This window comes from Pteronotus mesoamericanus, unplaced genomic scaffold, assembly GCF_021234165.1.
Source record: "Pteronotus mesoamericanus isolate MK-2021 breed Mesoamerican mustached bat unplaced genomic scaffold, CSHL_Meso_final contig_82, whole genome shotgun sequence".
Classification (NCBI taxonomy): Eukaryota; Metazoa; Chordata; class Mammalia; order Chiroptera; family Mormoopidae; genus Pteronotus; species Pteronotus mesoamericanus.
In genome coordinates this window covers 8,002,616-8,027,569 of record NW_026555265.1, presented here as the reverse complement: position 1 = coordinate 8,027,569, position 24,954 = coordinate 8,002,616, and the positions used below count along the sequence as shown (strand labels likewise).

The following is a 24,954-nucleotide window of genomic DNA, read 5'->3' as shown; positions in this document are numbered from 1 at the left end:
TACCAAGGCAGTTTCCCTAGGTCAGAAACTTCCATGGTTGGACTGTGCCATGAGTTAGGACAACCGCCTAATTTTAGTGAAGTTGAAACTGAGACAGTTGGAGGAACTTTCAAATTGTTCATATTGCATTGTTATTTAAGGACAAGTTAAAGCTGACTTTTTAGTTCTGTGCTTTTTACATTTGTTTTTGTTTTACATTATATATTTTGGGGTAAACTTGCGTATCTCCTACTGTTCCTAATATAATGAATATGGCATATATACTCAGTGCTTATAGATAAGTTAATTTGATAATTTCAAACTTGTTGCTACTGTACTTATTACTGTGGGTAATACTTCTCAGTGGAACCAAAATGTGGAGGGGATATAAAGACAAATATAAACAGTTAGCTGGAGCTTACCAGAAATGAACTTGTTAAAGGAGTCTTCAAAGTGACTACTTGGTCAGGGTAATCACTGTAAGTTATATAAATGTCTAATCACTGTGTTGTACAACTGAAACTAATGTAATATTGGTATACCAACTGTAATTAAAAAATAACTACTTGCCTTGGGTAATAAAGTCACTTAAGGCTGAAATTCAGAGAATCTGGAGAATGGTTTGATAGAGAGCACTGTGAAGTGTTCTGGAGGTTCCTACAAGTTCAGACCCAAGGTTGGCCATGCATTGTAGAATTAGAAGTTTATACATATGCTCAGTTTTCTTTCTTTCTGTCTTTAACTATTTAAAAATATTATTACATGTAGATGGGTAAAAGCACTAAAAAGCACTAAAGGTTCTCCCTTTTACCCAAACACACTGTTAAGTTACAGCTCTTAAAGTTCTTAATATTGATTCTATGACAGATAATTGCATTATATTCCCTAATTATAACTTATTTTGTTATAACTGTCACATTGTTTTGTAACATACAAAAAAGTATAATTATACAAAGACTGCACTTTACAAATGTAAATACAGTCTTGCTCTGTTGGATGTTGGATACAATGGTCTTCCTTAAGCCTAAACACAGAAACAAAAGCATGTATTATAAGAGAAAGTTCAAGATGGGAAGTGATAAAATGGGTATTGAGTGGAGCTTTGTTAAAATTTAGCTGGTATCCTTGTAAAATTTCCATGTATTCATTAAATTATATTATGTCATTCTTATTGTTCGGAGTTGACTTGAAGTAGTAAGTTTTGCTTTTATAGTTGTCACAATTTGGTTACTGTAATTGGGAGATTGAGACCTTTTTTCCCACTCTTTTTACACAAATATTTGTATAGATAGTAAATTTGAAGTGATTCAGTGAGCAGAGTAAGGATTTCATACGTATTAGGGTACTTTTTATTTCAGTTGTAAAGGTGGAACTGCTTGTGAATTGCAGAGGGTCGTTTAGTTGCTAGGGATGCCCCAGTAGGGATGCTAGGGCCGGGGAGGTAATACTGAGAATGCTGGCTGTGCTGTTTAGTACTTCAGGACCTTTAAAAACACCTTTTGCTGAGTAGTCCTTAAAAATGCATTTATCTGATTTTTATTTAACATAGGTAGATATGTTTAATTCTCAAAAAAACTGTAGCACTACAAAACAAGGTGGGAGGATTCATTCTCTTTCAACAGTGCATGGTGCCCTAAAAGTCTTAGTTTGGTTTTAATTTTTAAAACTCTGGAAATATATGTTACAAACTATGAAAATGTCATTTGAGAATATTTTTATTAAATTAATTTTAGTTTTGTGAATTTTGAATTAACACATTTTTTATTTTTTACTTCAGTCTTGCTGAAGTTGGCATGTATTGACTGAGGTAAACAGTTAAATTAAAAATGTATTCAGGTTTGCTTTGCTTGAAGTTTTACTTGAGTTATATAGATCATTCTGTAAATTACCTTGTGAAATTACTTATTTTGGAATTCTTGGCACATACATTGACTACCCTTAAAAAACAAAATCCTCAACATATGCTATTATAATACTGTTGGTACAGCTAATGAGAAATTCAGGTTTTGAAGTGAAAATGGTTTAGAGGTTTGGGGATTTCTATGCCTACTGAAGCCAACTCATCTTATTTTAGGAAATGAGACATGACTAACTCTTATCCTAGATTAAAGATGTATTTTAAATGGTTTCTGGTAATTATATAAAGGGGACAATAAGTAAACTTTAAAAAATTAATATTAGATTTAGTGAGATTTATTTCTGATAGCTTCACTTTTTCCTGTGCTGTTGTTTTCACTCACAAAAAATCAAGTTCGCTGTAAATGCAAGGAAGGGTTTGGTTAAGCACAAATAGCCTATAAGCTCCTTGCTATTTCAATAACATCAAGGCTTAGGCATGCACTGTGGAATTAGGACTTCAGTGTGGTTAGCTCAGTATATGATTTATTCAAGTAATAGGAGCTCTACCAGTGGTCGTCAGATGGCAGAGGGGTATGTCTTCTGAAAACCCATTTAAAATCAGTGAATTAAAAAATCCTAAATTTTAATGTCTTATTTTGGAAGCAGTTCAAAAAGAACTGAAACAAATATTTAGCAGAAAATTCTCATTTGAATGGATTTTTATGCCTAGCTTTATTTTACTTTTATTATTAAGAGCCAGCTTTTGAAAGCTCTGCTAATACCGACAATTGGAAGGAATGATACAGTGCTATTGGTAAGAAAAGTTTGTTTCATGCTTTGATCTAGAAATTGACCTGATTAAAAAATAAACATTCTAGCAAACCACCAAAGTTGTAAGTTAAATGGATTTTATATTACTGCTTCAAACGTCTAATTAGATTTAGGATAGTATTTAAAATGTGTTTACATCTCAAAAAACAGTGTGTTTTAAAATGTGTTTCTATAGATTTTTATTTTTGTGGACTCAGAAATGTTAAGGGATTTCTATTTAAGTATGTTTTTAAAATTTAGATATACATTTACTATATGTATATGTTTTAAATGTAAACTTGAAATTGTTGGCTCATTGGATTTTATTAAAAGTTTATGTGAAAGATGAATTCTTGGTAATTTCCTATGAGGTGTAAAATATGTCTAAAGAGAATAAAAATTGGTTTTTAGAGCAATTTTTTACTTAAATTATTTTTACTATTTCAGTTTTGGTAATATTTGATGCTAGTTAAAATTTTTATCTTAAAAAGGAAGTTAAATTTTAGAGAAATAACACTTATAAAAAGAGTGAGGAAATAATTTGGTTAATAGTTGTATTTTTTAAAGTATGAAAATAGATTGTTATAGGCAATGCATTATGTGTAACCACTCATTTAAAATAATTGGAGTATCTTTTGTTCTGGTCAGTTTTTAACTGTAGAAGATGAGAATATAGTTATGTCAAGAGATATTTGAGAGGAAGGTTTTAAATAGTTACAAGTACATGGACTAAATGAAAACATTGATTTTTAGGGGTTCTTTTTCTAAAATTATAAAAAGCTTGATTATCTACTAATGTATTCTACAGTGAAAAATTGGGATTTACAGAAGTGAGGAAGCACATCTCTATTTCTAGGCAGTGGGTTAAAAAAAAGTAAAGAAGAATTAGATTCAAAACCCAGCAGTATGAGTTTATAAGTAATGCCTGGTACATAATAGGTTGAGTCTGTTGATTTGGGACTTACAGAGCCATTTATGGCCTTATGTGCTAGGAATGAAAATTTTTTTTCCGTTTAAAAGCTTCTGATGAGTGCTTTTAATGATTTAAAAACTTCATATTATGCATAATTTTTACTTACTGAAAACTAGATTAGTATAATGAACTCTCATGTACCTATTACTTAGCTTTTAACTTGGCTTTAGCAGTATTAATTCATAGCCATCCCTGGCAATAAAGATAAGTTTTTCAAATTAATTTTTTTTTAATTGGGAAGTAAGTTCAAACCTGCAAAAAAGTTGGTATATTGGTGTAAAGTTTTCATTACATTTCATAATTATCCTTCTGGTATCTGCAGAATCTGTAGTGATATCTCCTGTTTTATTCCTGATATGGGTAATTTGTGTCTCTCCCCTACCCTCTTCGAGTCTAAATAGAAATGAGAAGTGATCAGTTTTATTGATCTCAGAGAATCAGCTTTTGGTTTAATTGATTTTTTGCTCCATTTTTCTGTTTCTTACTGCACTGATTTCTACTCTGAATTTTATTATTTCTTTTTAGTGTTTATTCTAGGTATATTTTACTATTTTCTACTTTCTTAAGGTAGAAGCTGAGGTCATGATTTGAGACCTTTCTTTTCAGATCCTGGAATGCAGTGCTATAAATTTTCTAAGTATTGTTTTAGGGGCACACCACAAAATTCATCTCAGAATACTTTGTGTTATCCCCTTTGATTTTTTATTTTTTGGGGGCGGGACTTACAGATTTTTAGAAGTGTATTGTTTTCAAATACTGAGGCTTTTCTACTTATGTTTGTTATGGGTTTCTAATTTAATTCCCATTGTATTCAGAAAATACTTGGTATGAGTTGAATCTTTACATATCCCAGAATATGGTCTGTCTTAATAAATGGTTTTTGTACACGTTGAAAAAATATATTTTGTTGTGGTTGCATAGAGTGTTCTGTAAATACCAACTGGGACCACCTGATTGATTATGTTGTTTAGTTCTTTTATGTACTAACTAGTATTTTTTAATATACTTGTTCTATCTCTAATTGAGAGAGTGGTATTGAAATGGAATCTCCAGCAGTAATGGTGAATTTATCTCCTATTGATAATTTTAGCGGTTTCTGCTTTGTGTATTTTGAAGGTCTGTTAAATGTATGTGTTTAGGATTATCTTCTTCATGAATTGACCCTTTTGTCATTATGAAATGGCTTTATCCTTGGTAATGTTCTTTGCTTTGAAATCTGCTTTGTCTGATTTTAATATATCACTCCAGTTTTACTTTGGATAACTTTTGCATGGTGTATATTCTTTCCTTTTACTTTAACTTACTTGTGCCTTAATATTTAAATTGCGTGTAGTTGCCTATAGCCTTGCTTTTCAAAAATACAACTACAATCATTGCCTTTTAATTGATGTTTAGACCCTTTATATTTAATGTGGTTATTGATAAGGTTAGGCATCACTCAGTCATTTTGTTATTTGTTTTATTTATCTTTAGAGAGAGGGGAAGGGAGGGAGAGAAACATCGATGTGTGAGAAACGCATCCGTCAGTTGCCTCTTGCATGCTTCCAACTGGAGACCTGGCCTGCAATCCAGGCATATGCCTTGACCGGGAGTCGAACTGGTGACCTTTTTGTTTGCAGGCCAGCATTCAGTCCACTGAGCCACACCAGCCGGGGTGCTATTTGTTTTTAATTTACCTTATCTTTCTTTGCTGCTTCTTTTCCTTTTTTTTTTTTTTTTGGCCTGTTACATCATGCAAGTATTTTTTATGGTTCAGTTTAAACCTTTTGTTGATTTTTTTAGCTATGACTTTATTTTAGTGGTTAGAGTTTATAGTATACTTCTAACTTACTACAGTTTACCTTTAAGTGATATTATACTACTTCATGTATTGTATAAAAACCTTACTAAAGTATATGTCCATTTCCCCTTGTTCTTTGTGCTGCTATGTTTATTTACCCCATAGTTAACCATTTTTGGTATTTTGTGTTACTTTATCGAGATCCATATTTCCATCACAGTGGGTTGGGTTTTTTTTCCTGCCTAGGACGTTTTTTAAAAACAGTTTTTTATGGTGCAGATTTGCTGGTGATGAATTTTTTCAGCTTTATTTCACTTGATTTTGGAAGGTATTTTTGTTGGGTGTAGAATTCTCTAGTTTTTTCCCTTCAGTACTTCAAAGATGTTGCTCTGCTCTGCTGTCTTTTCACCTGCATTATTTTTAGCAAAAAACCTGATGTCATTCTTATTCTTGTATGTAATATCTTTTTCTGATGGTTCCTTTCAAGATTTTTTTCATTATTTATATTAAGTAGCTGGATGATGACATGCCTTAGTATAACTTCTTGTTTCTTTGCTTAGTGTTCGTTGGACCTCTTGGATCTGTGAGCTTACAATTTTTTTAATCTAATTTGGAAATTTTGGCCATTATATCATTGTGTACAGATATATTTTTTGATCTCTCCCATGTTGTATGTATATTAGGTCACATGAAGTTGTCTCACAGCTTACTGCTGGTGCTGGTGGTGGTGGTGGTGGTGGTGGTGGTGGTGGTGGTGGTGGTGGTGGTGTGTGTGTTGCCTATTTTTTTCCTCTCTTTTTCATTTTGGATATTTTATTACTGTCTTCAAGTTCATTTATTTTTCTTCTGCCATGTCAAATCTGTTAATTTCATCTAGTGTATTTTTCTTCTGAGATACTGTATTTTTTATATTACATTCAATTTGATTTTTTCATATGTCTCTGCTCAATATATTCAGTCTTTCTTCTGGGTTTTTATACATACAAACTACAATTAAAACAGCTGTTTTAATGTCCTTGTCTACTGAGTCTATTATCTGTGTCAGTTTTCTCCTGATTGATTTTTCTCATTATGGGGTGTATTTTCTTTCTTTTTTTCCATGCCTGTTAAGTTTTACTTGAGTGTCAGACATTGTGACTTATTGGGACTATGTATTTTGTACTTCTAAAAATCTCCTTGAACTTTATTCTAGGAAGCAGTTAAGTTACTTAGAAACAACTTTGTTCTTTCAAGTTTTAAAAGCTTTTTTGGGCAGAACCACCAGAGTAGCTTTTAGTTGAGGGCTAATTTGGGAACAGGCACTCTTCCCAGCTCTGTGTGAGTCCTGATGGTTTTTTCCCCTTCTGCCTTTTGGTTGGTTTTCCCCCTCTGGTACTTTCCACACACACAAGCACTGATCAGTACTCAGCAGAAGACTCGAGGGGGGGATCCTCTTGCAGGTTTCCAGTGTTCTTTCTCTGTACAGATCTTTCCGCTGGTAATCCACTCTGCAAACCTGATCATTTTGATGCCTCCTCAGACTCCCTGCTTCATCTTCCCAACTCAGGGAGACTGTTTTTCTCCCCCTGGGTTCCCTGCCCTCCCTTTCTGCAGCTTGTAAACTGGGAGCATTGTAAAGCTTACTTAGTTTGCTGCTCACCTCTGTATCAGTTTTCTTCATTGCCTGATGCGTAGGCATCTTGAAAATCATTGTTTTATATATTTTGTCCATTTTGTTGTTGCTGTCATTTTAAGTTGGAGAGCAAATCTGGTCCCTGTTTTTCCATTTTGGTTAAAGCAGACATCTCCATATATAAGAATTTGAAATAGCTTCTCTTCTTAAGAAACATTTTAGGTGGTGGTGATGGAAAATGGGGATCAGAATTATATGTAATTAATGATCAAAAATGAGTTTGATGAATCCTGAATGATGGTCCTGAAATTCAGTCCATAACTTATGGGTGAACCATATAGACTAATAGTTAAGAACCCCAGACTGGTATTCTTTTGTGGGAATGGCATCAGGGCAGAGTGCCTTTGGGTTAACTTTTGAAAGTGGGTATTTGCACATTTAAATCTTGCAGGACTGGGCTCTACCTTAAACATTCAGGTAACAACTGCTGATGTTTTAGGGAAGAGGTTGGGCTTGTTCGTTCTCCCCGTAGTTTATAGCAGAATCATTCTTAACATGGTAGTAGCGTGATTCAGGGCTATAACACTATCCTAGACTGAAAAGAAATTGTTAGTAAATTTCCCAATGGGTTTTGTGTGATAATACAGCTTGTTTTGGAAAAGTAGGACCAGATAACCTCTAAAGTTTCTTTTGGAGGATGGTACTAAGTCGCGTGCGCACATGTGTGTGTTTATTTCTATAGAAAGCCCTGCAGCCCATCTTCAGGGCTTCCAGAAGGTAGACAAGTACTGGGTACTGGTGTACGGCATCAGTATTTTTACTGGTCATTTTGTTCATGACATAAATCAGGAGATTTCAATGGTCTTATCTTTGGGATTAGTTCAAAATCCTATAGTTGGTTTTACTTGTCTATTAATTCCTATCATGTAAACATTAAACAGCTATCGCTATCTTAGCACAAATTCTTCATTAGATCATTCACTCAACAAGAGTTTTTGGAGTGCCTGCCATAAGTCAGGCCTCTGCTACTCATTAGCTAGATGAGTTAGAGAGGTATGACATCTGGAATGAGGGAGACAATATTACCTACCACTCTTCTGCAGAGATCAGCCTAGTCTAAACCAGTGGCTCTCAAACTGTTTGGGCTCAGACCAGTAAACTTGAAAGTTTATTGTGAACTCTAAAGATCTTTTGTTTATGTGCATTTTATTTGTTGATACCATGCTAGTTAAATCTAATGTATCTGTGAGAATATTAGTTTAATAAGATACAACAGTACTTTTTTACATATTAAGTAACACTTTGAAAAATCTCTATGCGCCATCCCCCCAAAAAAATTTCATGAGAAAACAGGCATTGTTTCACAATTTGTGAATCTCTTTAATATGTAGCCAAATGTCTTAATATTTGAAATTAATCTCATGTTTTTTCATACAGGGGGGAGAAAAAACTTTGTCAATGAGCTCACTGAATTTTCTCCTAGAATACTGTCCTGGGTGGTCAGAAACAATCCTTAGTAGTGGCCTTAGAATCAGAATGGGGGAGTCAGTTGATTGACCTCCAATAGGGGTTCACCCGCCATAGGGATCGACTCATGGCCAGGGAATGCCATTCATGTAATAGATACTCAGTAAATATTTGTTGAATTACAATTTAATCTCTGAGAGTGTTGGGGTGGTTTCACTGCTAAAGCTTTACCTCATTATACTTCCAGTGATAAATTGAGTTGTGTGAAGCACTTTCATGACACAGCTAGGTTACTTCTCTGAGTCTGGGGAATGAAAAATAAAGATTCTTTAGTAAACAGTTTGTCCATTTTTTTTTTTTAAGGAGATCAGTTTTGTTTTGTTTTATTTTATTTTATTTTATTTTATTTTATTTTTTTGCAGAGAGAGGTGTAGGGAGGGAGAGAAACATTGATGTGGGGGAGAGAAGAGAAACATCTATCAGCTGCCTGTGTGTACCTGCAGCTGGGGACTGGTCCGTAACCCAGGCATGTGCCCTGACTGGGAGTTGAACTGGCAACCTTTCTGTTCTCAGGCCCAGCGCTCAGTCCACTAAGCCACACCAGCCAAGGCTCTTCCAGAATTTAAATTGCTTTGTAGCAAAACTATTGCTAATACAAATTAATTAATGGGATATGCCAAAATTTGTGATAGTGATTAATGCAGGTTCAAGAACTGACACACCATTGAAAATGTGATTAGAACCAGCTGGTATTTTAATGATTAAATACCAGTTAAACTTTGATACATGTATCACAACAAGAAATGTGAAAATATGAAATTATATAGCCTACTAAAATAAATAATAATTCCTTAGTATTTGTTTCATCTCTCAGTTGTCTTCAACTGTTCTGAAGTACAAGACCTTTCAAATCACTGTAGACATGGACAAAGAAGAAAGAAAGACTATCAACCAGGGTCAAGAAGATGAAATGGTAGGCATTATTTATAATTTACCTAAAAAGTGCAAAGAATTTATCTCTGCAACTTACTATTCTAGGCAAGTAGAAAAGTAACACACACATCCCCCCCCCACACACACCCTCACACCCCCCCACACACACCCCCCCCCAAATCAGTGGGATTTTCTTCTCATTTTAACAGTATTTTCGAATTGGGATTATGTAACATTTCTGTTTGTTGTTTTAGAATAGTTCCTTGTTTCACTTATGAACTGTTAAAACTTGGAGCAAAGAAGTATGTTTTTTTATTTGGTAATTTAAGAAATTTTTTAGCTAATGCTTAAAGATAATCCCAAATACAAGCTTTCTAATTTTGATTTACAAAAACATTTAAAATTAGCTGAACAACAAACAACTTCTCAACTCTGTGTATGTGTGAGAGAGGGGAGGTAGAGTTGTGAGGTAAAATAGTATAGGACATGCTGTTTAATATTAAATGTGAATTAAGGTAATCAAGGAAAACATTTTTAGTATAAACATGTCTCAGATATTACAGAGGGCAACAAAAAATTATTAGCTTTTTAATCTGAATTTTGAATTTAACTAGGCTCTTAGTGTTTTCATTTGCTAAATTTGGCAACCGTTGTTAGGTTGAGGAGAGCAGGTAACTGAAACAATTGAAATGATTTGAGCCAGAAAGTCAAATCAGTCCGTCACAATGGTATTGGGACAATTAGTTAATGATTTGGGGGAAAAATAAAGTTAAAACCCATCTCATCTAAATGTAACATTGTATTCTGGATTATATCCTGAACTAGATATAAGGCAGTGACAAAACAAAATTAAAAGTTTATTTAAAAAAAAAAAAACACGCTATCTTATAACTAGTTCTGGAAGAATTAAAAAGTTTAATGTAAAAATGGAATTATAAAAGTTCTAAGAAGGTATACTAAATATGAATATACTATGTCAGTGAGAAAGTGTTAGGTTACTAAGGATAATATCAAATGTAAAACCGTAACATACAAATATTAACAGATTTAGCTACTTAAAAGTATACATTAGAGAATGAGCTTGTCAGAAACAAAATGTAAACATAAATTATGGGTTAGGAAAATATTTGCAGTTTATCTAACAAGACAGTCGCACCCATCTGGAAAACAAAAATTTTAGAAATTCCTCTCTCATATGATTTGATTATTGTTCATGATTACTGTGTCCATGCAGGAGATTTATGGCTATAACTTGTGTCGCTGGAAGCTTGCCATAGTTTCTCTAGGAGTGGTTTGCACTGGTGGCTTTCTCCTCCTCCTCCTCTATTGGATGCCTGAGTGGCGGGTGAAGGCAACTTGTGTCAGAGCTTCAATTAAAGACTGTGAAGTGGTGCTGCTGAGAACTACTGTAAGTCCATGGATTTGCTTGGAGCTGATTGTTTGAAGAGTAAAATAAAGTCTGTGTGTGTACTTTGTTCAAAATAATGTATGAAGAGAATGTCACATCTAAGATGAAATGAGGAATATAATCTTAGCCATTTCTAAAGCATCTGTGTTTGAAGTGAATATTATTTGAGCAATTAGTATAAGGCATCTTAAAGATGATCAAATCCACACCTTCTTTTTAAGCTCCTGATACACTGAGAGATTTGATGCTTATGTGTCAGTGTCACTGGACATTTAGGGCCTGTATCTTGGATCTCTCATTCGCTAGACCATCGGCCTCTCCTATGTGATGCTGCTGCATCCCAGGGTTGTGAGGGAGGGAGGGGGGAGGGGAGAGAGAGAGAATATTATCCTAATTGGAAGCATTTTTTTAAAAAATTATATTGATAATGCTATTACAGTTGTCCCAATTATTCCTCCCCCCTCCATGCACCCCATTCTCCCTCAGGTAATCCCCACATCATTGTTCATGTCCATGGGTCATGCATCTAAGTTCTTTGGCTACTCCATTTCTTATACTGTACTTTACATCCCAATGGTTATTATGTAACTACCTTTGTGTACTTCTTAATCCCCTCACCTCTTTACCCACTCCCCCACACCTTCCTCCCCCACACCTTCCTCCCCCATCTGGCAACCACCAAGTGCTCTCTGTATTCATGATTCTGTCTCTGTTCTGCTTGTTTGCTTAGGTTGTGTTTTTGTTTCAGTTGTTGTTATGTATTTATTGCCATTTTATTTATAGTTTTGACCTTTTTCTTAAATAAGTCCCTTTAACATTTCATATAATAATGGTTTGGTGATGAAGAAATTCTTTAGTTCTTTTGTTGTCTGGGAAGCTCTTTATCTGCCCTTTGATTCTAAATGACATCTTTGCTGGGCAGAGCAATCTTGACTGTAGGTCCCTGCTTTTCATGACTTTTAAATATTTCTTGCCTGGAACAATTTTATAAGAAGCTTTAATATCTAGTCTCAGTATGTTAATGTGTAAATTACAAAATTACTCATGAAGTTTTATGGATTATTGTGTGTTAGTAAAGTATGTCATTAAAATGGTGAGCAATGGAAAGCACTTTATGTTTGAATTTATGCATCTATGAAACAATTTAACATTTAATGAGTAGGAAGTGATGCTTTCTCAGTTAGAGATGAGTAAATAATGTGTAAAGACTGGAAATCAAAAATACAGGCAGTTAATATAATATGCATAATTGACTCTTTGTCTTTTTCTCTTGTAAGGATGAATTCAGAATGTGGTTTTGTGCAAAAATTCGCTTGCTTTCCCTGAAAACTCATCCATTTTCGAGTCCCATATTTATGGCTAATAAGGTTTCAAATGGCCATGCGGTTCTTTTAACTGAAAATCTTGTTGAAGAGAACAGGCATGAGATAAGCCAATATACACAGACGCAGTCAGAACAGGTATTGTGATCTTCGTTGCAAAGTGTTTTAAAATCAGGATTGTTATATTTTATGTTATCATGGGTAGTCTATAATTTTGTGCTTGCAGTTATTTTAGAGCTAAACTTATATGCATATAAAATACCCATTCATCACTGTATTATAACAGATCAGGTAATACTAGAAGAAACATTACATGTGACATGTGGTCACTAATTTTAGTATGTTGTTATATGATAGATTTGTTAATAAATTTAATTGATAACAAGTGATCAAGATGCCATTTGATGTAACATTTATGTGTGTTCTACAGATTCGTTATTTCACCCACCATAGTGTAAAATATTTCTGGAATGATACCCTTCACAATTTTGATTTCTTAAAGTAAGTAATTTTCTTTCATTTGGATTATATTATGAGTATATTGAAAATGTTTTAGATAGAAAAAAATTCATTCTAGTGTTACATAAAATTGAAGAGGTTTTTATTGAATAACTTTTATTCACTTATTCATTCAAATTCATTAATTTGAAAACTGATTAACCATTTTAGAATAAATCTCACTTACAACTTGTACCTTGGCAAAATTTACTTAAAAGTTAGAAGCAGTATGATCCTAAAACCCATTGAGTGTGAGTTATTTTCTTTTTGGGGGTTCATCTTGATGTGAGCTTTGAGTATACCTGTCTGAACTATCACCTCCCAATTTGTTCCCAGTTCCATCCACTTACTTGTACCGGAGAAATGAAGAGATAGACTGAGAAAAATTTAACTTTACTACATGGATAAAGATGGGACATTGTCAAATGCATTAAACCTTGGGTAGGGCAAATTGGAGCAATCTCTTAAAACATTTTTGTGGAGGCTTCAAGTTATATAAGTACTAAATTAATTAAAATTGTATTTTTATTGCTTTTGTTAAAGTGATTCTTAAACACTCAGCTATCATTGCTTGAGAATGTTAAAGGAATCCTTAGTATTAGCAAGACAAAGAAAATATATGAACATTTAAAATAGTCATACCTGGATTTTTTACCTTGACACTAAAGAATTGGAATATTCTAGAATGGACCAGGGCATTTTCAAATGCCTAGTTCTGAACACCATTCCTGGTTAAGAACCATTGCCTTAAAGAATACTACCGATGAGCTGCCATTTTGGTTTTTAAAAAATTGACTTGGAGCTGATCCCTGCTGCCTTTGAAGAAGTCATCAGTTTTGCTGGTGAAAAACATTAAACATTGCCGTGCCGCCCTTGCCAACCATAAAAACTTGTAGTATTTAAGTTTATCCCAATGATAAAAGTTAATTATGGAGCTTAATTTTCCTATCTGAAAATGGAAAAGTATTGGAGTTTAATGATATGTCAGATTCTCTTCAAGAGTTTTATGACTAGAACCTCTGTAAAAGTCAGCTTAATTAAGACATGTTGGTGGGGGTGGGGGGCACGGATTTGATAGGTCAGTTGAATCCCAGTTAGAATTGTTACAGATTTTAAACATTGCCTGTGACTCATAAACTCTGTACTCTCTATGTGTTAGATTAGGGAAGGATTTGGGTTGATGCTTTTGTAGAAAGAAAATAAATGAATAGGATTTCTTAGTGTAAAGCTTAAGCTTAAAAAAAATGAAGAAGGGGAAACTATATAAACAAAAAGTAAAACCTTTTTTCATTTTTAGTTTGGAATTCTCAAGCTAGTCATACTTTAATTTTATTAGTTTAATTATTAGCTCTCACAGCTTTGGCACACAGCCTTGAAGGAAAATATTATTATTATATAAACTTTAGTTTTTAGAGCCATCTTATGTGATAGATACATTGTATAACTTAGTTGCCACATTTGGGACTCAGACCTTTTATTATTGTTTATCTTAGGAATTTGAGATTTAAAAATTCTCATTCATTATCTCAATTTTTGTTAAGGATTTCTACTTGTAAGGAAGTCACACTTTAAAATCAGGAATATAGAAAAATGAGGCATTAAGACATATTTGGATATTTTAAACTTTGTTTAAAGTGAAAACTTTGGATTTATTTAGGGGACTGGATGAAGGTGTTTCTTGTACGTCAATTTATGAAAAGCATAGTGCAGGACTGACAAAGGGGATGCATGCCTACAGGTAATTTTTATCCAACTAAAGTCAGATCTATTATCAAAATTTCTAAATACAGTAGTATATATAATCTACCCTTTCACTATATAGTTGTACATATTAACAGTTACTTAAATATTATAGACATAGTTGTTGACAACTTATTCATACTTTATTTGGATGAGGTTGTCTCTCAGTTTAAGATTTAAAAAATGTTGAAGCTGACATTTTGAAGTTGATATCCCTGAAAATATACCATATTTCATTGAGTCTAAGGTACACATTTTCCCACATTTTAACATCTCTCTAAAAGGATGGAATGTTGGTCATCCTTTATCTTTCTTGATGGTACATAAAATAATGGGTATATCTTATAATTGATAGCATCTTAGATTTTATTGATATATATTGGGAATAATAAGCATGAACTCAAATTTACCACAGTGAAAATTTGTAAATTGGGAGATAAAATCTTTTTTTAATCATGTTGTTCTCTGCTAAAGTATAAAAATATATCAGTGTATTGCATATTTTAAAAATAAAAGCAATTTTCAAATTAGAAATTTTCTTATAATCTTATAGCATGTTTTTTCAGTGTTGGAATATTAAAAAATTCATTCATTTAGACTTACACTTCTTACAAGACAAGAATTACTGTATCATATGTAAAGTACTATTATAAGGAATTTAAGTAGAAGGATTTAAGAAACTTAAGTATTTTTTTGAAGTCAAATGTACAGTGTTTTGAAATAAACATTCTTAGTACAATATTCTTATTAGAAAAATAGTATAGGACACCTCAAATTTATTTAGTCTTTTGCAAAAAAATTAATTATTCACAATTGTTGTGAACTATTATGTTCAAGAATTGAAAACAAAGTCTTTGCTGATACACTTCTTATAGACTAGTGGGAAAGATACTTGTCACACAAAAAGATAGGAGATGAATGAAACAAAATGATAACAGTATAGTTATCCAATATTGACTACCATGATTTAAATACTGTAGAGAATTTGAATTGTAGAAGACAAGTATTTGGAAATTTGAATGTTTAAGTTCTAGATTTAGGACCAGTTTATGGTTTGAGCCCTATGTAATGAAGTGTCTTCCCAAAATTATATTATTATGTAATATAAGGTAATGCTGTTATTATATTTTCTTGTCATAGAAAATTGCTTTATGGAGTAAATGAAATTTCGGTGAAAGTGCCTTCTGTTTTTAAGCTTCTAATTAAGGAGGTAAGACTGTTGTACCCGTGTCAACATTGGTGATCAATAGATTTGTTAATTTGTAAAGAGCCATGATTTAAGTAATAAGAAGACATTCTTAGTTTACTGTTTTCACACTTTTTTGTTGTTTTCTTTTTTGTTTTTTGTTTGGACTTAGTAACACTGGTAGAGAAATAATTTGATGTATGACTTATCTTTTACTTGTCTCTCTTTTTTTTTTTTTTTTTGCTTGTCTGTAGAATTTTTTCCTTTTCCTTTCCTTCTTCTCCCTTTTCCTTTCCTCTCTAAGGAAGTCACACATCTAAAGCTTGCCCTTATAGGTGTATATTCCTGCCTTTTTTATTTTCTGATTTTTAAACAGTTTATCATATTTTATTCTTCACAGGGCATTTTGTAGTACATTATCGGAAACTAGATATTCTTGGAATAGAAAATTCCTGTTGATCATATTGAGGAATTTGCACTTTAGCCTGTAGGAAAACATGTTAATAGTTAATGTAGTGACTGTTCTGTTGTAAGTGCTATAGAAGAGGTATGAATAAAGGTGGTGCATGTAAAGAAAGAGAGTAAGTAATATTGCCTAGTAGCATTAGGCTCTCCAGTTGGTCTTTTAATTTTTTTGCTAAAGATCACGTTAGTTGTATTGGGTGAATACTTTTAGTGGAAATACAGTGTTTGCCATCAGTTCTAAGAGTGGCCATATAATGTTGCTTTAGAACATAGCAAAGTGATTAGGAATTAGAAAGCCTGGTTTGTAATGTGGTTCCATTAGTAAATAGCTTTGATCATCAGAAAATCTTTTTCTGTGCTGCTCCTTTATCCACATAAGTGGAGTAAATCCTTTCTGATTATCTCATTTAATTTGGAAGTAAAATGGACTATGTATATGAAGTGCCTTGAAAAGTATGGAAGCATTAATTTTAAGACATTGGAATATTACTAATGAAATTGATAAAATACTATGAAATTTGGGTAAATGAAGTCCATTGCAGGGCTCCTGTATCTCTTTTTATTCAGGTTTTAATCTTTAATTATTTCCCTAGAGAAAGCAAAACAGGGTAACTTATATTTGTCTTCCATTTGGACTGCAGTGAACTTTGACTTATAAGTCAACTGTATTTAGAGTTCATAAAAAATAATCATTTGTTCCAATTGATTAAAAATTTTGTATCTTTTAGCAGCCTAGTATTCATTGTTAAGTAAATGTACTTTATTGCTAAAGCAGAATGAAAAACAGCTCAGTTGAAACCTTTTAACTGTTTATCAGTTTGGTGTGAATCAAATGTATGTAAAGAATTTAAGCTTATTTAGCCAAATTCTAGTAACTTAATGGTTAAAAACCAGTACTATGCCAATGTCTTGCCCTTCTCTTTGTGTAGTAAATGTTGCTGTAGGGTACCATAGAACTTATTCTTGAAGTATTTTTTGGTTACTTCTTAAATGAAAAAGTGGAAAACCTGTATAGTTATAACTGTCTCATTCATTTCAACTTAAAAATATTAAAAATCTTGTTTTTTTTTTTTTTTAGGTTCTCAACCCATTTTACATATTCCAGCTGTTCAGTGTTATACTGTGGTGCACTGATGAATACTATTATTACGCTCTAGCCATTGTGATTATGTCTGTAGTATCAATTCTAAGCTCCTTGTATTCCATTAAAAAGGTAAGTCCAACTTACTGTGGGTTTCACAATTTTATTTGTATTTTGTAAGGTGTATAGAATAGTACTTGGTACAAAGTAACATTCAGTAACTTTTAGTTATACGAATATGTTTTTTTTTTGAAGTGAGGGAAGACGGATATTTCCAAGAGTTAAATTACTACTTCCTAGAGTCCATAGAGATCTTGTCACAGACTAGAACACTGGTTCTACTGTTTTCAGTGATAAAGTGTTTCTTATTTTGTTGTTAGCTAAAACATTGAATAATTTTTTAATCTTTTAGTCTTGACATTTTTAAAGGCAGAGTTATAAGCATTTATTGTATTAACTTACCTTATTTTATAGCATCCTTTTTAATATTGTGAAGAGTGGGTTTATATTAGCTACTTTTGAAAAAATTTTTTTTTAATTTCAGCAATATATTATGTTGCATGACATGGTGGCAGCTCACAGTACTGTGAGAGTTTCAGTTTGCAGAGTAAATGAAGGTAAGTACTTGAGGTGACTTTTGACACAAATAAACCAAAAAAGATTTCCATTAAGCACTAATATATGAAGCAAGCCCATATGTTACACACACACATGCACACACATACAGATTTCTTAAGAAATAAAAATGTGTTTGGATTTGTACTAATTTCTGAGTTTGTATCAAATTCATTTATGTAAAATTATGTAACGTTGGTTTTTCTTTTTCTGCAATGTAACAGATACTATACTAGGCTCTGAGGATGCAGTGATTACCAAGATGGACAGTCTTTTCCATCACTGGACTTCAGACTAGTTGGAAAGACAGATGATAAACAGTAAATATAAAGTGTGGCAAATGCTATGATAGGGAGAGGTCAGGGAACTTACTAGATATTAGAGCTCATTTTACTGTAGGTGTCAGGGATGGTTTCTTTGAGTAAGTATTTTTAAGTGGTTGAACTAGTCAGAGAAGAGGTGGGTGAGAAGGTGGTGGTATGGGGATGAGACTAGGAGAGGAAGAGGGTGCTAAGTGCCCAAAGGCCTGGAGTTTGGTCATCATAGTAACTGAAATTCAACGTGGCAGAGGATGGACAGCCTTTTAAGGCATGTTAAAGAATTTTGACTCTTTCCAAAACGCAATGGAAAGCTATTGAAAGGTTTTAAGCAGTGGAGTTATCTGATCATTTTTACCTTTTGGAAAAAAATTATTCTGGTTGCCATGTTCACACTGGTTTAGAAGGGAGTAATAATGAAGGAATGAAATGGATCAAGTGAAAGTTGTGGAAATGCAGAGAAACGATATGAGTTTGAAAGATACTTAAATGTGGGCATTGAACAGGATTTGACGATTCATTGGATGCAGGGTGATAGAGCAGTGTCAGGCTGGGGGATGGACGCTGGTGCCATTTAATTACATAGAAGGAGAAGCAGGATTGTAGCGAAGGATAATGTTAGGGACATGTTAGTTTGATTAGATATTGAAGAGGTAAAGTAGATAAGGGGGAAGTAGCCACTTAGATGTGTTGAGAAGAGCAAATCAGTCTTCATTTGCTTGGCTCAGTATACCACATCCAAATGTAAATAGTTGGGCCCAGCAGGTTACTTCCTTCCCTGTGCTTCCTGGTCACTTGCTACTTTAGCTGGGAGTATCTATCTGCCTCCCCCAGCTGCAGCCTTAGATATGTCAACTAATTGGTACTCGTCTTCCTGGAGAAAATACCAGGGATGCTAGGACTTGTCCTATCCCCTTTGTATAGTCTAACAGATCACTGATATTTTACTTTCTGGTAGACCTAAGAAGAGTAGAATTTCAAGTGATGTTACCAGCTTTAAAAGTTGTAAAACTTGCTATCCTATTTAAAAAAGAACATTATTACTATGTGCTAAGTATTATTGGAATTCTTTTAAAGTTTTTTCCCTCATAGCTTAGTAAACTAGTTTTTAAATTATTTTTTACAAAAAAGTGTTTGTCCTACACACTAACATCACAAATAATAGTTTTCTCTTTATCCATTTTTGTTTATAAACTAGTGTAACTGTCTTCTGAACGTAGTGTTAAAACTAGGTGGGGGGGGGAGGGAGAGAGAGAGAGAGAGGGAGAGAGAGAAAATGCCCAAATATAAGACAATCCTAAAGAAAAATTTGTAAATTGGAGAGATCTTTTTAAAAGGTGTTTAGCTAACTTGAATATAATACACAAATTTCTAAGGAAATAATGAACTAGATAAAAGACCACAGTGTTTATTTTATAAATTTATTTGAAATAATATCTAAAATATTATTAGGACTATTTTAGGAATATTGAGAAGGCAGTGAGACCTTATAGGTTATAAGTAGTGGCAGTGAAAAGAGTACTGTAAAAACTGCTATTAAAAACAAGTATGCTGAAATTCTCAGAGCTTTATTTTGTTTCCATAGGGTTCTAGAAATCCAAGTTTATTTACCTATAGCAGGGGGATCTCATGAGGACTTACTATTTGCTAAGAGAGCTATTAGCTAAAATTGGTCATTGAGTGTTGGAGCCCGCCCAGCTGTTTAGTCAGAGGGGACGTGACATCACCTGCACACAGGTGGCGTCCTGTCAGGGGACAAACTAGCCAACATCCTTCGACACCATGCTTTGTTGGCCTACGGAGCAATAAACTTACTTACTAAAAGTTTTCATTTATTGGAATTTCCCTGTTTATTCTAGTTTTAACATCCTACTGAGATCAAGTGACCTTTTGTTTGCTTATGTTTATTCTAAGTTAAAGAATAGTCTTTTCATACTCCCCCTCCCCCCCCATTTTCTTTCTTTAAATCCAGAAAGTGAAGAGATCTTTTCTACAGACCTTGTGCCAGGAGATGTTATGGTCATTCCAATAAATGGGACAGTCATGCCTTGTGATGCAGTACTTATTAATGGTACTTGCATTGTCAATGAAAGCATGTTAACAGGTAAACTAAAAAAAAATGAGTAAAACTCAGATGAGTTGTTTATAATGATAATGGATTAAGTGGTTACTGATTAATTTATTTCAAAATTAGCTATGCTGTTTGTATCCTTTATGAATGTTAAGAGTGTCATGGATATTGAAGTGTTTCGGTTTTTTTGTTCTGCTTTTCATTTTTATTCTGAGGGGACCAAATTCTGCAATATACTCAGCTGTGATACTAAATCGCTGTCTGGTTTTCACTACATTTCTTGGTATGCTCCTGGCCACTTTTTTGACATGAGGAAACACTTTATAGTAAGAGAGGAGGAAAGAAGTCCTTAGCCTACAGAGAATGCAGCATATTTACTTCCCTATTTGATATGTAAATAGTGAAGTTAAAGACTATGTTTCTCTTAAAGTGTAGAGAAGTAGACTTCAAAATGATTTTCATTTGGAAATTCACAATCTGAAGATAGAGCTTTATATCATTTTTTTAATCACATGGATTTTTTTTATTGTCATAGTTAATCTGTGAAGAAAGGGATTTCTATATAATATGTTTTCAAACTTAAGAATCTTGTCTTAGACTTCCGGTCAAGGTGGAGGTGTAGGTAGGCATGCTTCACCTCCTTGCACAACCACAGGGAGAATTACAGTTATATCTCAAAACAAACAACAACCAGAACTGTCAGAAAATCAAGTTGTATGGAAGTCTTATAACCAAGGATTTAAAGAAGCCACACTCATCCAGATGGGTAGGAGGGGCAGAGTTGTGGAGATGGGCAGAGAGGCAGAGGCAGCGGTGGCAGAATGAGTGGCCCATATTCACGCATGGTGGACAGAAATTTGGAGGGATCCCTTGAACCAGCGATCCCAGCTCCAGGGATACCACACAGCCCAGGCAGGGTTCCAGCACTGGAAAGATAGGTCCCTATAACTTGTGGCTGTAAAAACCAGTGGGGGTTGGGGTGGTAGGAGAAACTGCTGGATATTCAGGAGAGTCCATTTAAAGGGCCCACACAGACTTAGAATGTATGTAAACTCACCCACTTTGATTCACCACCAGGGCAATAGCTAGAAGGGTGCCAGTCACATACAGGAAGTGGATGAAATGATTAGAGACAGGCAAATGCTGGGCAAACCTCCAGCAGCTAGGGTGCAATGTTGTCCCCTCTTCTAGCCTTCCCCCCACAGAGAGCTACAAAACGGTGAAGCAGGTTACCCTGCCCTGACAATTACCTACGGCTCTGCCCTACATAATTTATAGGTGCCTTTTTTAAGTTAAGGAACCAAAGCATTTCTGTCTCACACATAGAAACAAACAGGGATGCTTCCAAATTGAGGAGACAAAGAAATACGGCCCAAATGAAAGAACAGAACAAAACTCCAGAGAAAGAACTAAACGAAACAGAGACAACCAACCTATCAGATGCAGTGTCAAAACAAAGCGGTCAGGATGCTCAAAGAACTCATTGAGTACAGCAAAAACAAGGAAAAAAATGAAGATTACACTAAGTGAAATAAAGAAAAATGTACAGGGAACCAACAGTGGAGAGGATGAAGCCAAGAATCAAAAGATTTGAAACACAAAGAAGGAAAAAGCATTTCATCAAAACAGCAGAAAGAAAAAAGAATTCAAAAAAACAAGGATGGGCTTAGGAACCTCTGGGACAACTTTAAACATACCAACATCCAAGTGCCAAAAGGAGAAGAGGAAGAACAAGAAATTTAAAACTTAACCTGAAAAAATAATGAAAGAATACTTCTCTAACTTGGCAAAGGAAATAAACATACAAGTCCAGGAAGCAGAGTCCCAAAGAAGTTGGATCCAAAGAGGACCACACCAAGATTCATCATGATTAAAATGCCAGAGGTTAAAGATAAAGAGAGAATCTTAAAGGCAGCAAGAGAAAAGGAGACAGTTTCCTACAAAAGCGTTCCCATAAGACTGTCAGCTGATTTCTCAAAGAAACTTTGCAGGCTAGAGGGGACTGGCAAGGAGTATTCACAGTGGTGAAAAGCTAGGACCTACAACCTAGGTTACTCTCTCCAGCAACGCTGTCATTTAGAATTGAAGGGCAACAGACAGAAGAATCAGCTTTAGCACAACCTAACTGTTAAGGAGTAGGATAGAGACTCAAGAAGCTGGGCGGGGTGCCCACAGGCAGCAGCACCAGAAGATATTGAAAAGGCCATTTGGATCCCCCTGAGAAGAGCAGGGTCTAAACCATAAGCAGGTATCTCCAGCCTACAGCACCAGAGCCCAAAAAGTACACATACAACAACTGGCTGCAAAAAGTGGCAGGGTGGCTCGCTCTCAGAGATGGACGGCTGGAGATGCAAAGACCCTTTTAAAGGGCCAACACATAAATTTTTATTTGCAGCCACTTACCCTGGTCTCCAGAAAAGGTCGGGGCAGAGTGGACTGGAGACGCCTGAGGAGAGACGGGGGAAGGAGGCTTTGGGGAGAGAACTGAGAAGTAGCCAGCAGGATCCCGGTGCTGACTCAGTCCTCCGTACTATATGCTAAATATGCTAAGGGGGCTGCCATAAGAAAATGAAAAAAAAAGAGTCTATGAATATTCAGTTCCTTTCAGTCACCAGTAGTTGGTATTACCAAAATTTTTAATACTTATTAATCTGTGACAATGATGTGTTATTTTAATTGTTACTTTTTGTTGAAACTAAACCTGTTTTTGTATATTTCTTGCATATTCCTATTATTTTTAAAAAGCTTTAAATGATTTTTTTGATATTCTATATCCATTTTTTGATTAAATGTTTGTAGAATTTTTTCTCTAAAAAAATAAACAAGTGTTAACCATTTTTTAGATGTGCTGCAAATACTTTCTTATTCTATTACATGTCCTTTAACTTTATTATATGTATACTACTGTATAGTCTTAAATATTTAATACAGTCATACTGTAAATATTTTATCGCTTCTGGGTTTGAATATTTTACTTCGGGGTTAGAAAAATATTATTTTGTATTTTCTCCTAAAACTCCTTAGACTTTACGTATTGGTTTTTAACTCACCTGAATATTTCTTGTATAATGTGTGAAATAGGGCTCTATATTTGTTTTGTTTCAAGTAATAGTGTTCCATGCACCTTATGTGTTGAATAAGCCCTATTTTCCCCATTGATTTGAAATATCAATTTAATCATTATATTCCACTGTTAGACATTTGATATGTACATTTGATGGATATATACATTTGTTTCTAGAATGCTCATTTCATTGATTTACTTGATTATTTCTATAATGGTGTCACATTTTAATTGCTGAGGCTTTATAATGGATTTACATTTTTTTAATATAACAGATTTTGACGTTTAAAAAAATAAATGAATAAAATCAATCTGCATTTAAAAAGAAAGAAAGAACGCCTACCTTTTGTGACTACATGGATGGAACTGGAGAATATTATACTAAGTAAAATAAGCCAGTTGGTGAAAGACAAATACCATACGATCTCACCTATAAGTGGAATCTATTCAGCAAAATAAACTAATGCACAAAATAAGGCACAGAAACATGGAGCAGACTGAAAGTGATCAGAGGGGATGGGGAAGGAAGACAATGGTAGAAAGAAGGGAAAGGGACTAGACAAAGAACATGTATGAATGACCCATGGACATGGGCAACACTGGGAATTGATTGTGGGAGCGGGGGGCGGCTGTGGGATGAGTGGAGGAGGGCAAAGGGGGAAGAATTGAGACAACTGTAATAGAATAAACATGATTTAAAAAAATAAGAAAATAGATTTTTTTTTTAAAAAAACAGAATTGAAGGGTAGATAAAGTGCTTCCCAGACAAGGTAAAGCTAAAGGAGTTCATCATCACCAAGCCATTATTACATGAAATGTTAAACTGACTTATTTAAGAAAAAGAAGATGAAAACTATGAATGTTAAAAGGACTGCAAATTCACAACTATCAACAACTGAACCTAAAAAAAAACTAAGCAAATATCTAGAACAGGAACAGAATTATAGAGAGATTATTTAGAGGGTTATCAGCTGGGAGAGGGAAGGGGGAGAATGGGGTAAAAGTGCAGGGATTAAGAAACATAATTGGTAGGTGTTAAATAGACGGGGATATAAAAGTATAGGAAATGGAGAAACCAAGGAACTTATATGCATGACCCATGGACATGAACTAAGGGGGGTGGACTGCTGGAGGAGGGGAGTACTGGGTGAAGGAGGGCAAAGGGGGAAGACGTTGGGACAACTGAAATAGCATAATCAATACAACATTTTTAAAAAAAGAATCTTAAAACACGCAAATATCCCCACACACTTATTGGCTCTGAAGTGAGAAATGTGGATGCTACACAGAATTAAATTTGAATGTTCAAAAGATTTTGGGTATTGTTATTGAGAGAACTACCATACTACATATTCCTCTCTTCTCCCCGTGCCTTTTCTCTTCCGTATGTGCACGCGTGCGTGTGTGTTTTCTGGGGGTCAGGAGTAGGTCTTCACATGTCTGCCTGCTTGAGGTTGCAGAGTGCTTTCCACTTCAGTTTTTACAGATAAAGAGAACAGGTGCTGGGGCTCTGTCAGCTAAGGTGGTTTCCTTATTTGATACTTGACACAATCATTTCAAAATGATTATCTTTGAATCACAAATTACTTTTGGGAATTATTGTGGGAGACAAGATTTGATACTTTGGGGCAAGAAAATTGGTAGACAAAAAGCTAACTGAGTAAGTTATGTTATCCATTGTGAGAACTCTTTTAATTGCTATAATAAACAGTATGATAACATTCAGCATATTTAACATTTCAAGTTGTATGTGTTTGACACTGATTTCTGTGTTGTTGTTGTTATTATTATTTA

At 34.2% G+C, this 24,954-nt stretch overlaps 1 protein-coding gene across 3 annotated transcripts in view; it reads left to right on the top strand.

The window, feature by feature from the left end:
* The window catches only part of ATP13A3 (ATPase 13A3), an 81,005-nt gene that overhangs the window by 12,508 nt on the left and 43,543 nt on the right, over positions 1–24,954 (top strand). For 2 of the 3 annotated variants that reach the window (XM_054585148.1, XM_054585146.1), the window contains exons 2-10: positions 9,335–9,433; positions 10,628–10,801; positions 12,079–12,261; positions 12,554–12,624; positions 14,279–14,359; positions 15,502–15,571; positions 17,091–17,225; positions 17,638–17,710; positions 19,998–20,129. In XM_054585148.1, coding sequence (XP_054441123.1) covers positions 9,383–9,433; positions 10,628–10,801; positions 12,079–12,261; positions 12,554–12,624; positions 14,279–14,359; positions 15,502–15,571; positions 17,091–17,225; positions 17,638–17,710; positions 19,998–20,129 — 970 coding nt within the window. In that variant the 5' untranslated portion in view covers positions 9,335–9,382. The remainder of the gene's footprint in view (positions 1–9,334; positions 9,434–10,627; positions 10,802–12,078; positions 12,262–12,553; positions 12,625–14,278; positions 14,360–15,501; positions 15,572–17,090; positions 17,226–17,637; positions 17,711–19,997; positions 20,130–24,954) is intronic. The other variant, XM_054585147.1, reaches the window with a different exon arrangement.